At 35.8% G+C, this 18,054-nt stretch overlaps 1 protein-coding gene and 1 long non-coding RNA gene across 7 annotated transcripts in view; one reads left to right on the top strand and one right to left on the bottom strand.

Annotated features, from left to right (window-relative positions):
* The window catches only part of Twin (CCR4-NOT transcription complex subunit 6-like twin), a 185,820-nt gene that overhangs the window by 13,826 nt on the left and 153,940 nt on the right, over positions 1-18,054 (bottom strand). For all 6 annotated transcript variants that reach the window (XM_072001097.1, XM_072001094.1, XM_072001096.1 and 3 more), the window contains one exon: positions 13,055-13,123. Coding sequence is in view for 3 of the 6 variants with exons in the window: in XM_072001094.1 (XP_071857195.1) it covers positions 13,055-13,123 (69 nt within the window). In the remaining 3 variants the exon portion in view is untranslated. The remainder of the gene's footprint in view (positions 1-13,054; positions 13,124-18,054) is intronic.
* LOC139986085 (uncharacterized) overlaps positions 8,968-18,054 on the top strand; it is a 96,045-nt gene continuing 86,958 nt past the window's right edge. The window contains exons 1-2 of the long non-coding RNA XR_011799564.1: positions 8,968-9,224; positions 9,303-9,588. This is a non-coding gene — a long non-coding RNA (uncharacterized lncRNA). The remainder of the gene's footprint in view (positions 9,225-9,302; positions 9,589-18,054) is intronic.

Genomic DNA, 18,054 nt, shown 5'->3' with positions numbered 1-18,054 from the left:
GACAAGCAGGAATGCATTGTTTATCCCCTTCGATTTATTGTAAAGAAAAGATTATTTATTTCTAAAATGGAGGAAGCGATAAGCCTTCCAGCTAGAGTATTACGATGGATTTCATGGCAGATATCTCGGATCTTTCATTTAGTCGAGAAGCATACTTGTGAGACGTACATCGGTGATTTTTTCATTCTGAAAATGTTCGGTAAACAGCGTGAAAATATATTTGAAAATGAGGAGTCCACAGCTATTGTTCGAAGTTCCCAAAATCACCTCAAATGTGTTTGGAATGTTTTAACGAATACCATGCGATATAGAAAATAATATAATATATTATGCAGAATATAAATTGATAAAAAGTATGGTATAATGTGTTTTTAATATTTTTATGTCGTATATTTAATTAACTCGAACAAGAAGAGCGTCACCATCATTTGGTGACGGGGCCCCCAACGTGTTAATTTCGTTTGCCAAAATTTTCTCTATTTCTTAACGTTTAAATTATTTCGTAAAATTATTTTGTTTCGGAGTGTTTAGCAAGTAAGAAACGTATTTCCCTTTGTGCGAGAGATTATCAAGATAACAAAATTAATGCTAGTCGAACTGACGATGATACAAATGAGGCTGTGTGTATGGTCGTGTGTTGGGTACGTGCATGAATGTATGTGACGTGTGTAAATGTTTATATATGTGTACGATATATATAGTGGATGGCAATAATCTTCTTTGCAATGGTCTGTGAGCCTGAAATACGAATAAACATCATCACTGTATTTTAAAATATTCATCGAACTAATTAACGTGGTAAATTAAAAGTTCTACTGCTTATACATAGACTGTGAATGTATATACAACTTTGTGTTTTTATAAACGTAATTACAGAAATGAAACCTAAATAGAAATTTGCCTCGTCTGCTAAATACCACACGTTAATCTTCTATTTTAAATATCGTACACGTTCTTCGTAGAATTTTTGGAATCTTAAATTTCCAAAAAAACCCATGAACATCGGCGGTCTACTTACATAGAATAAATAATTCATCGAATATAACGAACAAAATCATAGGATGCGAAGGTGAATGAAAAAGGAGTAATTATTTTACATATTGTTCGTAGACGTGTGATTTAGATAAAAATTCTTGTCAAAGGTTAACGAGAGTTTAATAGTTATTTCGAATTCATCGACGTTATCATGTCAGTCAAATGCACATTGTTTGAACACGATGTGCCGTGAGATAAGCGCCGTTAATGGCTGTCGTGTCCCGGTTTTCCTTCAGATTTCCTTAACCAAATCCAAGTTGGAAGATAGAGACAGTGTAAGTACGTATAGAGAGCTTATCTTAACGCGCATAGACGATAACGACCGAGAAAATGAGACAAAAGGGAATTCTTCTATAGGTATTTTCCAAAAGGTGCTTCCTTCAGTACCATGTTCAGGATGTCCTAGATGATTCACTTAAGATACGTAAAGAGCAAACGTGTTCCAAGCACATACACATTCATTCATAAGTATTAGCACATTTGCCGAGTTTCATAGGAAATATGACAATTAGTAGGTGGAGAGTTCTTATGCAAATTTATGTTTTCGAGAATATAATTAAAGTACAGATGATTTTCTTATCTATTAGGTTGTCCGAAAAGTTTCTTTCGTTTTATAACGAAATAATAGACAATGTTTTTTGTTTTTATTAGTTTATTGAATCATGCACGAACATAATAATAAAAATATAACGAAACGGATCATAACAAATTTAATAAAATAATATAAAATAGATGGATATTTGGTAAATTTTTCTAAGTTAATTGCTAAATAACACGTGGATTACTACCCCCAGTAGGATACCATCTGCGAATTTGTCTATTTTATTTCTTTAGTAAGGTTAGTGGGGTATTTTCTCGAACAAAAGTTTTTTTTTATATAATTTGTAGTTTACAATTTGTCCAGCTGGACATTTGGTAAATTTTTCTAGCTTAATTGCTAAATAACATATGGATGGCTACTCCCAGTGGGATACCATCTGCGAATTTGACTATTTTATTTCTTTAGTAAGGTTAGTGGGGTGTTTTCTCGAACAAAAGTTTTTTTTATTTAATTTGTAGTTTACAATTTGCCCAGCTGGACATTTGGTAAATTTTTCTAACTGAATTGCCAAATAACATGTGGATGGCTACCCCCAGTGGGATACGATCTTTGATTTTGACTATTTTACTTCTTTAGTGAGGTGAGTGGGGTATTTTCTCGAACAAAAGTTTTTTTTATATAATTTGTAGTTTACAATTTGTCCAGCTGGACATTCGGTAAATTTTTCTAAGTTAATTGCTAAATAACATGTGGATTGCTACCCCCAGTAGGATATTCCATCTGCGAATTTGTCTATTTTATTTCTTTAGTGAAGTTAGTGGGGTGTTTTCTCGAACAAAAGATTTTTTTTATTTAATTTGTAGTTTACAATTTGCCCAGCTGGACATTTGGTAAATTTTTCTAACTTAATTGCTAAATAACACGTGGATTACTACCCCCGGTAGGATACCATCTGCGAATTTGACTATTTCATTTCTTTAGTCAGATCAGTGGGGTGTTTTCTCGAACAAAAGTTCTTTTAATATAATTTGTAGTTACAATTTGTCCAGCTGGACATTCGGTAAATTTTTCTAAGTTAATTGCTAAATAACATGTGGATTGCTACCTCCAGTAGGATATTCCATCTGCGAATTTGTCTATTTTATTTCTTTAGTGAAGTTAGTGGGGTGTTTTCTCGAACAAAAGATTTTTTTTATTTAATTTGTAGTTTACAATTTGTCCAGGTGGATATTTGATAAATTTTTCTAACTGAATTGCTAAATAACATGTGGATTGCTACCCCCAGTAGGATACCATCTGCGAATTTGACTATTTCATTTCTTTAGTCAGGTTAGTGGGGTGTTTTTTCGAACAAAAGTTTTTTTTTATTTAATTTGTAGTTTACAATTTGCCCAGCTGGACATTTGATAAATTTTTCTAAGTTAATTGCTAAATAACACGTGGATTACTACCCCCAGTAGGATACCATCTGCGAATTTGACTATTTTATTTCTTTAGTGAAGTTAGTGGGGTGTTTTCTCGAACAAAAGATTTTTTCTATTTAATTTGTAGTTTACAATTTGTCCAGCTGGACATTTGATAAATTTTTCTAGCTTAATTGCTAAATAACATGTGGATTACTACCCCCAGTAGGATACCATCTGCGAATTTGACTATTTTATTTCTTTAGTAAGGTTAGTGGGGAGTTTTCGCGAGCAAAAGATTTTTTTTATTTAATTTGTAGTTTACAATTTGCCCAGCTGGACATTTGGTAAATTTTTCTAACTTAATTGCTAAATAACATGTGGATTGCTACCCCCAGTAGGATACCATCTGCGAATTTGTCTATTTTATTTCTTTAGTAAGGTTAGTGGGGTGTTTTCTGGAACAAAAGTTTTTTTTTATTTAATTTGTAGTTTACAATTTGTCCAGGTGGATATTTGATAAATTTTTCTAACTGAATTGCTAAATAACATGTGGATTGCTACCCCCAGTAGGATACCATCTGCGAATTTGACTATTTCATTTCTTTAGTCAGATCAGTGGGGTGTTTTCTGGAACAAAAGTTTTTTTTTATTTAATTTGTAGTTTACAATCTGTCCAGCTGGACATTCGGTAAATTTTTCTAACTGAATTGCTAAATAACACGTGGATTACTACCCCCAGTAGGATACCATCTGCGAATTTGACTATTTCATTTCTTTAGTCAGATCAGTGGGGTGTTTTCTCGAACAAAAGTTTTTTTAATATAATTTGTAGTTAGAATTTGTCCAGGTGGATATTTGATAAATTTTTCTAACTTAATTGCTAAATAACACGTGGATTGCTACCCCCAGTAGGATACCATCTGCGAATTTGACTATTTTATTTCTTTAGTCAGGTTAGTGGGGTGTTTTTTCGAACAAAAGTTTTTTTTCATTTAATTTGTAGTTTACAATTTGTCCAGCTGGACATTTGGTAAATTTTTCAGTTAATTGCTAAATAACATTACGAAGATTGGCCCGTCTATACTCCGCTGCACCATCTTTACAAGGTTTGCTCCTAGAAAAAGCCTTTCCCGAAATCCCACAGCCCCACCGAAACCAAAAGCAGATTACCGAACTGCCCTATTTTTGCGACCAGGTTTTCAGGACAGAGATAGGAAGAAAAAACAATATCGTATATAAGCACCGCTCTACAGCGACTTAAATCCAATTACAAATTGTAATGCTAAATAAAATGTAATTCCGGCACACATAATATTGTACGGCTATGTCGTACCGTCACGTATCGGTACTTTTGCTTAAACCATCCCACAACCGAAATTCATTGTTTATTGTGAATAACATACACATGTAATACTCATCTTCTTGGACAATAAACATTATAAAAAAAAAGAAGCTCCTGGAAAAAGCTATGAGGCTAAGAGGTCCTTCAAATTGATTTAGAGCTAAACGCTCTCATATTTAGAGCTCAATAGCTTCGAGGACTATGAAAACTAAACGCTAGAGAAGATGTAGAGTTCTCCTAGAAGTGAGAATCACTTCGACAATTCGCACACGGTAACATTGTTGGAAGCAGGATAACTGGCAACAGGCCAAGAAACAGAATCGTTTGCTCGCAATTAGATATATCAAACGGCGAATGTTTTCATGCCTATGAATCGAAGATATAGCATCCTCTTTGGATACAGAATCCCTGCCACCTTTTCCTGCAGATAACAGAGCCTAGCGTACCATCCGTAATTATCCGTAATGGATAACTCGACTGCCTCTTCTGGCTTTGCTGTGGCGGAACAAGGCTCGAGCGATTAAGACTGAACTTTCTTCGCTGTTGGCGTTCATTACGCAAACGGATTAACAGACCAGGAAGGAAGATTTCGAAAGCCTACTTTATTATTCCGGCACGTTGCACCATTCGATCTATTTCGTAGCGCCACAATTGCGGCCGGTTTCCGATAAAAGGACGCGCCGCAATAAACTATGTATCTTTGCTTCAAGATTTAAGCGGCTGCCAACCGACGAGAGTTCGCGTTAAGCGCATCTGGTCTTACCAGTCGCGTTTGTCTTTAATACTCGCTCGTTCGCGTTTACTCGTATTCACGCTGCTGCACGTAACTTTGCAACATCCCTTATTGAACAGCGAGTGCAGGTCTCTTCGGACTTGCAGTAATAATATATACGAAGGAGACTACGAGTATAGTGGAAGAAGACTTCGAGAGTATGTTTTTTATCCACGCAGGTATCATCCAGCGTACGAATTTCCCGTTTTCTTATCTTCGAACAATAACTAACATTGGAAAGTAAATTAGAACGTTGGAAATTAAATAGTCGTCGTGTATCTGCAAGGTAAATTGCTGTTTAACGTGCTAGATATATCTATGGTATCATTATCTTGGTTGGAAAATAGTAAATATTAATTGTGTCTTTTGATGTACCGTTTTTGGTAGGAAATGTTTTTAGAGTTTAAAATTTGGTCGAAGATTTCAACTTTCATAGATTTCGAACCAGCTATGTATTAAGCAGCTGTTTAGTCTAAAGAATTCTTGGCAATGCTTTGGTAATATCTAGAATATTTTAAACGATATTTCGTAGGAAGAAAGTTAATTCGTTGTGAAGCTAATTATAAATATCGAAGACATGGCCAAGCATAGATGAAACATTGCCTATTTAATTGTTGCCAATTAACTCACTCCCTCTCTGTCTTCCTTTATTGTATTATTAATTGATTATAATACACTGAGTAACTTTGTTAATAAATTGTCGACTTTGTTAATAAATTACTTTTATCTGATACTCGATGAATGGCTGTTTCCTTATGCGAGTTGTAATAAGAAAGTGATTGTCAATGGCAACGTAAACTATGAAAGTGTTGGTTCCAGCTTCATTCATGGTTAGGAACGGCATTTCCGAGGTCATCGATGCCATGACCTGGCTCAATAGTCGTCAAACCAGTCTCAGGAAATCCGAACAGGTTACTTAATTTACCTTCGCTAGCATGAAGCCACCAATGTTATTAACAGTACCGCAGAGAAGAGATGATATCCGGTCCTTGAACAGCAAGAAGCAGTAAAAATCTGAATAACACAGATCAAGATAAAATTAAATAATAAATTTGAAACGTCAAACGTGGTTTCCATCGTTAATGAAGTCATTATCAAGACAAACGATCGATCAGCAAATATACGTACTTATATTTATCATTAGCACGTATACCGTGTAAATTGATACGAAACAGCATAATTAGCAAGAATCGTTTATTTGAATAGAACTTTTTAAGCCGAAGAAATATTAGTCATTTCGTAACACCGCACGCATTAATAAAACTCACTATTAGAAGTTTCAGTCAGATATCTGGGCATGATTCCAGACAGAAGAATGACATGGAAACGGTACATCGTAGATAAATCCAAAGAACTGAAAACGAAATTAAAAAAATTCTACCGGCTCATTGGCAGACGTTCCAACCTAAACACGCAGAGTAAAATAATGCTATACAAAGCCATATTAAAACCTGTTTGGACCTACGGGATCCAACTACGGGGAACAGCGAGCAACTCCAACATGGAAATTCTCCAACGATTCCAATCAAAAACACTAAGAACCTTGATAGATGCACCTTGGGATGTTACCAAGGAAACGATACATCGCGACCTTAAGATACCCACGGTCAAAGAAGAAACAACCAAGTTCAGAAACAGATACGATATAAGAGTGAACAACCACCAAAAGCCATTAGTTACCCAATTACTTGACACGAAGGATCAGATCCGCGGACTAAAAAGGAAATACCCCTTAGATCGAAGCATTAGATTCAACTAGAATCAAACACACTATAATATACTTTTATAATCCAAGTTACAGTACCATGCCAAAGAAATTTACTTAAAATTCTGTAGAGAATTGATTGTAAATAATCTACTAAATAAAAAAAAAAAAAAAAACTATTAGAAGAATCAAAAGTTGTCTGCTTGTGACTAGACTTCGGATGCGTTGAAGTGGTCATCACTTCTAAGAAAATTTTCGTTCAAAAAAATTTGAATTTTCTATCTGTCCAAGGACCATGCATCGGCAAAGCAGCTCGTTAATCGATCTCATTTAACGTCGTGATTCTCAACCAGTATGCCCAGGAATTTTTCAAACATGCGACACCTGATTATATCAGTCACCGACTATTTTTTCTCTTAGGCTTTAGAATAAAAACAACGATAGCTCGTGTGAACAGCCTGTTTTCCAATATAATGTACGCTGTGGGAATAAATTCGCGCTAGAAACGACAGGTATATTTTTATTCTGTACTTTTGACTTAGTTTTGCATGTAAAATAACTATCTGCCAATTGTCCATTTCTATTTGATTAAGAATTAGTGAAGTATACGTAGATACAAATACTTCGCAAGTTCGATTTTCTTGGAGTTGAAGTTTCCAAGGCAATTTTGTTATTCTTGATCTTTGCCTTATTTCGAGTCACACAATCTTCCTTTGTATCACAGATTTCTCTTCGGATGCGTTAAAGTGGTCATCACTTCTAAGAAAATTTTCGTTCAAAAAAATTTGAATCTTTTGTAATAGTTATCCGTAACCAAGATTTTTTTAATTAAAAATATTAACTTTTATGTCGTAACGTCTAAAATTCGTCTTATAGTAGTTATGTCTGTTTAGTAAGATGAATAGAGAAAAGAGGCTACAGTTCGAAATCATAGTTCACGTAAATAAAACTAGTTTCCTCGGACAAAGAAAAATCAATAAATTCAATTTTCCATAGTACGGATGCCCTGGTCGAAATGGCTGTAACAAAGATGGAAATGACTAGAGCAACGATTATATATACGGAAACAAGAATAATTCCAATAAAAGCCTAATTGTATCGTTATAAACGTGGGAATGATAATGACGCATAATTGCTGTCTTCCAAAGAATACGTTCGTGAGCGGCCCATAATGATCATGATTGTCAGGGTCGTCACGAGAAGTGCAAGAAGTAATTTGCACGGTCCTGCTGGCATAGTCGTTAGTCGCATTCCGCGTTGCTGCACGTACGGACTTATCACGACCAACAGATTTCAAATAATTCCATGTATTTCCAGACCACAACGCAAGACAGGAAAAAGAGTAGTCAGCGGTATACTAGTGGCCTATACTGGAAATTTCAGGACTGGATCGACCTATGTTTTCTAATTGTATCAAATGAATTTTCGTTGAAACGACGCAGCAGAAATTACAAAATGGAAAACCACGTCAAAACGTTTTTTGTTGTCCTCGTGTTCAGAATCCACCGCCGAAGCGGCTCCCCGTGCAGTAGCTAGCCCCACAGTGCGTTCAGCAGGTTCCGTGTTATTGAGAACAGAGTTTTTAAGGCGCGTGAAATTTTATTATCATCCAACGTACATGCTTCTCCTATACATCCAAATCTGGGAAGTAGGGGCCACAAAATCAAAAATGAAAACGATGTTGATCGCATTTTTGTAGCCAAGCCGACTGATTCACCGAATTCGTGTCTCCCGGCCAGACTATAGTCGATCATCAGACCGTAACTGGATCACATTACGCATACGTACTTGACCGCATTTTGAAAAGAATTCGTAGGGTCAACCGGGACACGTATCAATTACGAGAATGATTTCTCCTGCATGACAGTGCTTCAGTACACTCGTCGCTCATTACCTTCGTTTCTATCATTCGTTTCTATGAGCAACCCTTTGCTAGAAAATCGGTCGATCTTTCACTCTTCCATCTTCTACTGTCCGGGTTTGACGCCTGCTGACCTGTTTCTGTGTCCTAAGCTGAAAGTGGCACTGCAAGGACAGCGTGTTTGGACGATGTAGAAACGATCCAGAAGAACGTGACAGTTCTTTTACGTCCAATTTCAAAAGAGGACTACGCACGCGTCTTTTAAAATTCGCACAGTGAAAGGATGCACGTTGACTAATAGATAATGACATTTCATTTATCTGAAAAGCTGTGTTCTTAATAACGTCGATCCCGGAATTTCTTGAACGAACTGTCTATACGGGACACCCTGTATATTGTAGCGTAGAAAAGCTGAAGAATAATGGAACGTTTATAACGAAACGTTTAAAAGGCTGTAATTAAATAAACAGATCAAAGAAGAGATAGACGAAGCTAAGGGAAGAGAAGAGATTGACAGTACAATCGAGTCATTGGATGTAATAACAGCGGCCTATTATTATAAGTAATGAATAGCATGACTCATAATGAAATGATTTATCTCATTTATTCCATAGTCAATCAGACAATGGATTCCTTTTAGTTGACTACAACAGTGGCGATGGGAGCGATGGTAATAGCGACGATAGTGACAGTGGTATCACCAGAAGAACGGTTGTTCGCGCTGTGTTTCTTTGGCACTGGGTTTCTCTAGCTCTTTCACGACGCTTTCACAACGCTTGCAATAAATCTGTGGTGTGGTGCGATATGACAATCGGCAGACAGCGTGACATTTCGAAACTCTACGAAACTCACTGATCCTGTGATTCGATGTTGATCGATGGCCAAGGTATTCGTCGTCCGATCAGACCACGTCATCTGGTCACAAGGTACCATTTATTATCGTTGCAACGTGCTTTTGTTCAAACAATTTTCTACTTCGTACTATACGATGTTTAGTAATCTTTTTAATTCAAACCGAAAGGGATCTCCATTATTAGAATGGCCTAATATTTAAAGCAGCTACTGTTCGAATATTGAGTTATCTAAAAAGAACGTCTGTTCGTGACAAATGCTGTTACTAATTTTCATATTTTTCTGTTTTAAATACCATTCTTACATATAATAATAGGGTGTCTTAGCTAAATGAGTTCAGCTGAATATCTGCCTTATTTATGGGTGTATGAAAGTATTTGCTTGTCAGGATAAAGTTCAACTATTTGAAGCTTTGTAACGTGGCTTGTGTGTGATACACTTTTATGAAAATAATTGCACCGAGAGGCATCATCGCGATTCGCATCAACACGTGTTTTGATATACGTAAACAAAGATGTACTCGACGGCACACCTGGCTATTGGGCATGCATATCGTATACGCTATTAAAGGTATCGCAAAATACAAAACAATGATTTGTTGACTTTGCAATTTTATCTTAATAATTGAAATAAAACTGGGCTTCCAATAATAATTGAAATTGCTTTAATGAATTTTACAGAAACATACCGCGATGCCTTAATTGCGACATTTTTCAATATTGTATCTTCGTAAGTATAGGGTGTCTTAGCTAAATGAGTTCAGCTAAATATCTGCCTTATTTATGGGTGTATGAAAGTATTTGCTTGTCAGGATGAAGTTCAACTATTTGAAGCTTTGTAACGTGGCTTGTGTGTGATACACTTTTATGAAAATAATTGCACCGAGAGGCATCATCGCGATTCGCATCAACACGTGTTTTGATATAAGTAAACAAAGATGTACTCGACGGCACACCTGGCTATTGGGCTTGGCAACTAAGTGATTGCGGATTTTGTCATTAGGCGATAACCTAATGCCAACCCAATAGTTCCAGTACATCTACAACAAATCATGAATTTACAAAGATCTTCAAAAGTACTTCATTAGAGGAATAATGGAAGGATGGAACGAAGAATAGAGAAATTTAAGACCTACCAAGCTACGCAAAGTCCGTAACAATATAAATGATGACAATTTGGCTTTACTGTTGAATAGAAAAGATCAAGTAACATTAACTCGATTAAGAATAAACCAAACTGGACGCAACTCTACCTTGTTATCAGAACTATTTATTTAAAACTAATTTATTTATTTAAACCATTTCAAACTAAATATCTGTGATATTTAAGGCATATTGAACTTCGTCGAACGTATTTAACCGCCTACCTTAATTAGAACATTAGAAGGGTACAGCATGACCTAACAAACTATAAAACTAAATAACATGCTATAAAAAGAAAACTCCGACAGAAAAGTTCCAGATTTTCTGAAGGATATTGCTTTATAATACTTATGTGTTCTGTCTCACTGAGCATTCTCACCCTGGTCATTAATAATCTTAGCAGTTACACGTTGATCTTAAACACACAATAAAAAAGAAAGATGACGTATAGTACTAGACATGTGGCTGATGCTTGTATTCTATTTAATATAAGTAGGAAAAGAAGATGATGAGCTGCTAACAGTAAACAGTGGATGAATAATATTGTACGTATGTTTCTTAACTAACGTGCCATGCTGCGTGAGCCACAGGTGGCCTACATGTACTATACTTTCTGTTTACACGGTTCATGTTTGCAAAATAAACAGATAACTTATTATTGTAAAATATTTCAAATATTTACGGATAATTAGCGATTAATTATGTGTGTAATTACGCATTCGTAACTATGAACAATAGAAATTCTCCATTTCATGTTTTACATTATATCATACAGAATGTCCACTTTAAACGAATATATGTTATCTATTATTTCATTAGCTATTGAAATTGTTATTGTTATTTCAATCAATCAATATTGTTATAAATTGTTATATACAGAGATATCGATACCGATGTATTTTCTTAAATTATTCTATTATCGTCAATTTATTACACATCTCACGATGTATTTAACGATATGAATGGGATGCGAACAATATGATCGATGTACGAACAGCAATTTCCGGTGTCTTTATAAACGTTTATGCTAAGTTTTAAATTGGATAACATGAAGACGATGGATAATGGGATACAGACACACGTACCTTTGTCTATTGTCATAAAGTAAAATGATTTAGCAATGAAAAGAAAAGCAACAAACCAATCTTGAGAGCAACTCGTCTGCGTCAAATTCGTTTGAAATGAATTTTCGTTTTATAGCTACTTATAAAGATAATCATGGAAAATAGTTGCAACTAAAGTGTCAGAAAGTGTTTGCTTAAAAGTCATTAAAAAAGACAGTAGTGGTTTATTTTGGTTACTAGAAGATAAAATTGGAAAATTAACAAATCGCTATGTATTATGTATTTTGAGTCGCGTTCAACAATGATGTGCATGTTCAGACAATAATTTCAAATGTAGCTAAAATAATTGTTGCATTGGCTAAATGTGAAGTTTGCTTTTTCGACCGAAAGTTATAGGAAGCTTATATGCAATGACATAATTACTATGTAAAATCCTACAGAGCTACGTTTACTGTAAAAAGCGTAGGATATCATTGAATACATTCATAAAAAAGTCAGAAATATTAGCATTAAGTACACCATACCGTAAAGTTTGTAATAAATTCCACGATCGCCATTTCAATCTTATGTTTACATGTATCTGCGGTAAAACTACAGTTTTACTATAGCTGTTTATACTCCGAACATCAAGATTTTAAATAGAAAACACAGCATGGGCCACCTGTGGCTCACATAGCATGAAACATATTAATTAAGATACATATGGTATCACTTAATCGCTACTCATTGTTAAACTTTCATATTTTCAGATACTGCGTGGTTTTTAGTGATTTATAAATATGGAAAATGTGGAGAAGCAAAAGAACAAGCTTCGTTTCATTACATCTAGTCAATGCAACAAGTATTTTAATTATATTTTAAATTATTGTTCAAACTTGCATATCGTATACGCTATTAAAGGTATCGCAAAATACAAAACGATGGTTTGTTGACTTTGCAATTTTATCTTAATAATTGAAATAAAACTGAGCTTCCAATAATAATTGAAATTGCTTTAATGAATTTTACAGAAACATACCGCGATACCTTAATTGCGACTTTTTCAATATCGTATCTTCGTAAGTATCTTACGAAACGAAAATTCGATTCAAACTTTCTCTATTAGTTTTAATAAACAGTTTTAATAGACAAAATTCTTACAGGAAGAAACTTGCTGACAAGTTAATATCGCTATCTTTCTAAATAACACATGTGTATTTCAAATAGTATTTAATACTTCCAACAAATTAGGTTCGATCTTGGAAATGATCAAGTTCCTTAAGAAAATCATTTATATTTTTCAGATTAATTTCGATATGTAATAAATTTATACGGCTAAATGCATTGCAACTTACATGTTGGTCTCGTCCTGTTCGGTCTCGTCAATGGAATCCATGGTCTTTGAGGTGGATGATTTGCAGTAACTGAAACAAGAAGTTTGTATTAATTAGTAAAGGCAGCGCCATAATTGTAAAACTAAATTAATAACAATTGCATATTTATAAACTAATATATGTATATCATACACGTGTATTTTTGGAAGGCTTATTTATTTATTTGTTTAAAGTGGAAAATCAGCAAGTCACTTGTAATCATTTTGAAAACTGAAAGCCATTTTAATATTGTGCAAATAATGAGTGCATTTAATGTGTGCGATTAAATTTTCTGTAATTATTCACTGAAATATTTACAACGTTTATCACGTAATTAAGATGAATCTGTATGAACACGAAATAAGTACCAATTCCATGCACAGCAATTAGTTACAGGTGTATGCTGTCAACTTAAGTACTATCGAGTTAAACATAGCATACTCTCAATTTACAATAATTGCATAAAATCCGATGCGATATTTTAATTATTAACAATATTTTGCGATATATTTTCAAGAACCGTTATTAAATTAGAGAAAAATAATTAAAAAATCCCAAGTACTCGATAAAAGATGAGGACGAGGCAGTTTGGAGTTAGAGTAAGAATTTTTCAAAGTTTAATGCTAAAGCACTTGATCGATATATAATTTCATCGATATATCAGAGTATATATAATCTCATCAATTTTGTCTACTTGAAGTAGTTCTTACCCCGCTTCCGTATCGAAATCATTTCTATTAACGTATAACTTTTTTAAAGTGTTGAGGTTATTAGATGTATGTGAACAAAGGAACGCGTGGATAAATTGTAAGGTAGAAAATGTATTTTAATACAGAAGTGTAAATACAAGTAGGAATATAATTTGAGCTGGTCCAGATCCGCACGCTAACAGTGTTACCCTATGACTGAAAGCTCTCAAACCATCGTCGCCTGTCTACCGTTTATGGTCTACCTTCGTCCCAGTCTCTTGTCTATATAAGAAAATATATTTTAATACAGAAGTGTAAATACAAGTAGGAATATAATTTGAGCTGGTCCAGATCCGCACGCTAACAGTGTTACCCTATGACTGAAAGCTCTGAAACCATCGTCGCCTGTCTACTGTTTATTGTCTGCCTTCGTCCCAGTCTCTTGTCTATATAAGAAAATATATTTTAAATACAGAAGGGTAAATACAAATCGGAATATAATTTGAGCTGGTCCAGATCCGCACGCTAACAGTGTTACCCTATGACTGAAAGCTCTCAAACCATCGTCGCCTGTCTACCGTTTATTGTCTGCCTTCGTCCCAGTCTCTTGTCTATATAAGAAAATATATTTTAATACAGAAGTGTAAATACAAGTAGGAATATAATTTGAGCTGGTCCAGATCCGCACGCTAACAGCGTTACCCTATGACTGAAAGCTCTGAAGCCATCGTCGCCTGTCTACCGTTTATGATCTGCCTTCGTCCCAGTCTTTTGTCTATATAAGAAAATATATTTTAAATACAGAAGTGTAAATACAAGTAGGAATATAATTTGAGCTGGTCCAGATCCGCACGCCAGCAGTGTTATCTTATGACTGAAAACCCTGAAGCCATTGTAACGCCACCCAAAAGCCAGGCATCTGTAACATCAACCACATCTCAGTCCGCATCGGGGACCAGGCCGCGCTTCGGAGCCGATGGGCTGATGACGGAAGTAGAGATGTGGAGGCACTCGGCTGCAATGTATGTCGCCGAGGCAAAGTGCCTAATGAACCCTCGATATCCCAACGGTCCTTTCGCCGAATGTTCGAAAACGCCTAACAAACGCGTGGATGATGGGGATATTGAGGGATGACAAATAAAAGAATCAGATTCCGTCGAAAGTAGTTGCAAGAGCGTCAGTCTTGAAAAGTCCCCCGGGGATGGGACGCGATGTGACATGGCAGCACACCGCGCCATTTGTGAACAGATTATTGTGCGCGGGGGGGCCTGGTGCGTCGCCTCAGCGGTTCCTGGGCACTCGATCGCAAGAGGGACGGTCATCGTGGAGGTTTTGGTCGGTTGGAGTCCGACACTACCACGCCACTCTTCCCTCTAGAAGCGGCGAGTGTCCGCGCAGATTTCCTCCACGGAAAAAAAAAAGAAAAGTCTTGAAAAGTCGCGTCTGGAGTTCAGAAGTGAATCGTAAACCAAGCGCTAAGAAATAAATTCTCTCTTTTCATTTCTTTATTTTTATCTTTTGTTTTTCGTCTTTGATATCTCCTTATTTTACGTGACACCATCGTCGCCTGTTTATGATCTGCCTTCGATCTAATCTTTCGTCTATACGCTGTCGATGACTGCAGTGCTTGAGAAAACTGAAAGACCAGATGTAGAGTTTTCTTAGAAGCGGTGATCACTTCGACAAAAGGAAATATAAATGCTATTAAAAATGATTATTATTATTTCCATGGTATGATACCAGCTGTATATTTATGATCCGTTAACGAAGCCCAATTTGGCTAACATAGTTGAACAAGAGCTACGTGAACCGATTTGCCAAATAAGTGGCTGATATATAGGTTACGTTTTATAGTACCGTAAAATGACCCACTTCTCGCAGAAGCTTTAAAAGCGGAGCAGTAAAACAGAGAGAAAGAGGGTGAGTCAGGAATCGGAATATATGAAGAGGTACATAGCGGAGAGCGTTAACGACTCTCCGGAAATGGCGGTAACAACCTTGAAACCCAGAGACGTGACTCAACTCTGGCACAAATGGCGGTACATTAGACAAGTGGCAGGAGCAAAGTACGACGAGGCGCGAAGGTAATCAAAATTAACAATTCAAAGCCTCTGACGTCGTACTAGTCGTAGAACGTGTTGAAGACTCGGCAAGAGTGCTCTTGCCTTCGTCTCCTTATATCCGCAACCAACCAGCTAGTTGACAGACAGAGTTCGGGTAGTAATCTTCCAGTTGAAGACCAGTTCTAACGAAATTCCTCCAACATAGAGGAGCTGGAACTCTCGACTCGTAATTTGTTCGTGTTGCCATTCGACGCAATTCATTTGCTAAATTTGCCCTACGTCATGTCACGACGTACCGCTGTCCTCAACAGAATTCCAAGTTGGAGAACGCCGAACCGGAAATTGAACTTAACTTTCTATTTAGTTTTCGCAGCCAGTTCCAGAAGTTCACAAGTATGTAGCAGGATCAATTGCGGAAGGCCTGGCGAACGTCAGAGAACTCGCTCGTCAAGAAACTTTCGACAACTTCAGCTTTCTCGTCAGCCGCGCAAACGTAGGACGTAGGACAAAAAATGATTATTATTAATTTTCGTTTCGTTCTGTATCAGATGCACGGGCTTCCATTAAACGCTATCCTGTTTCATTCTTGAACGAATTCTATGCAGAAAAATATTTGACGCAAAGCGTAATGTAAGTAGAATCGTTCGTCGTATCTTTGCATGGGAATAAATTACGTCAATAGCAATTTTGGTAATCTTCTGATAATCAGTTTGAGATAAATTGCACAATTCTGAAACTTTTAAATACGTGTTAAGTAAAATTTGAGTGAGAAAATTGTACAGAGTCGAAGAATGATCAACTTCATCTTATCGTACTGTGTCCAAACTATTGTTTAGTCAATTGGCTAATCTTGATAAAATAAACATAAATGAATAATTAGATAAGATAGATCGAAGAGTTATCATGTGAAGAAGGAAAAGAAGCGCCTGTGAACTGGTTAAGAAAACTGTGAATAAAAACTGGGAAGAGAGATGCCTAATCTATAGTTTCTAGATCGAGCTACTTTAGTTTCGAGTAGTTTACATTAGGATCGAATAAGTAGATTTAGCCATTAGTTTGAACATAAGTAGAAGGATGTTAGCGATAAGAGTAGATATCGAGTACCAAAATGACATCCACAGAATAGGGCACTAATGTGCAGTATACGAAGCAAGAGTGTCGGCTCAAAGAGGTGTGATATATTATATTTGATATGTTATATTGTCTCAAAAGTTTCTTTCGTTTTATAAATAAAAGAAATCTTAGAAATTTTAGAAAGAAAATTTAGAAATAATAGATACACAACATTTTAGACGCACAAAATATGTGACAACCTAATTTAATGGGAAGCCAAGTCCCATCCTGTGACACCTAGGGCTTAGGATTACATAACAAATAATAACAATAATCAGATAAGATAGAGAAACAGTAAATGATGTGTGACTTTTTCATGAGTACAACAAAGTATCTTGTTCAATTTGAAATTGCATGTGCATAGAAACGAATACACAAAATGAATCACACAAAGCATTGCAAACTACCTTTTCTGAAACTGCTGCAGATTTGCTTCTTTTAATTAAATGGGATACCACAGTTAATTATTTGGAGCATAACAAATTCCTTGGAGGAGGAGAAATAAAAAATGAAAATTCTCCTGCCTCAATTTTTCAGGTGGAACGACATGTTAATTTTTCGTTTCCATAAAAGCTACAGAATATTGTTTAACCCTTGCAAATTACTTTCATGTGCATCAACTAACCATGCCAGACCCTTCCATCCTAGTTTTCATCTTTGATTTTCGGTTTCATTCTTTAATCTCTTTCTTCAACGATTCCAATCGAAAACCTTAAGATCCCTAATAGACGCACCTTGGTACGTCACCGACGAAACGATACATCACGACTTCAAGATACCCACGGTCAAAGAAGAATTATCCAAATTCAGCAATAGACACAGCACAAGAGTTAACAACCACCAAAACCCTCTAATTACTCAACTACTCGACACGTCGGAACAGATCCGCAGGCTAAAAAGACATTACACCGTAGACCTAAGCACTAGATTCAAGTGGAATCAAACATACTATAAACGCTTATTAATCGTGTCATAGTACCATGCCAGATAAATTTACTTAAAATTCTCTATGAGAATTGATTGTAAATTAAACGCAAATAAAAAAAAAATTCTTTAATCTGCTTCTCAAAGTTGTATACTGTTCGACTTGCTTTTATATTACTGTTTGTTCTATTTT

Source organism: Bombus fervidus, chromosome 4, assembly GCF_041682495.2.
Source record: "Bombus fervidus isolate BK054 chromosome 4, iyBomFerv1, whole genome shotgun sequence".
NCBI classification, from domain to species: domain Eukaryota; kingdom Metazoa; phylum Arthropoda; class Insecta; order Hymenoptera; family Apidae; genus Bombus; species Bombus fervidus.
The sequence above is the reverse complement of the archived record's forward strand: the minus strand, read 5'-3'. Positions and strand labels throughout refer to the sequence as shown.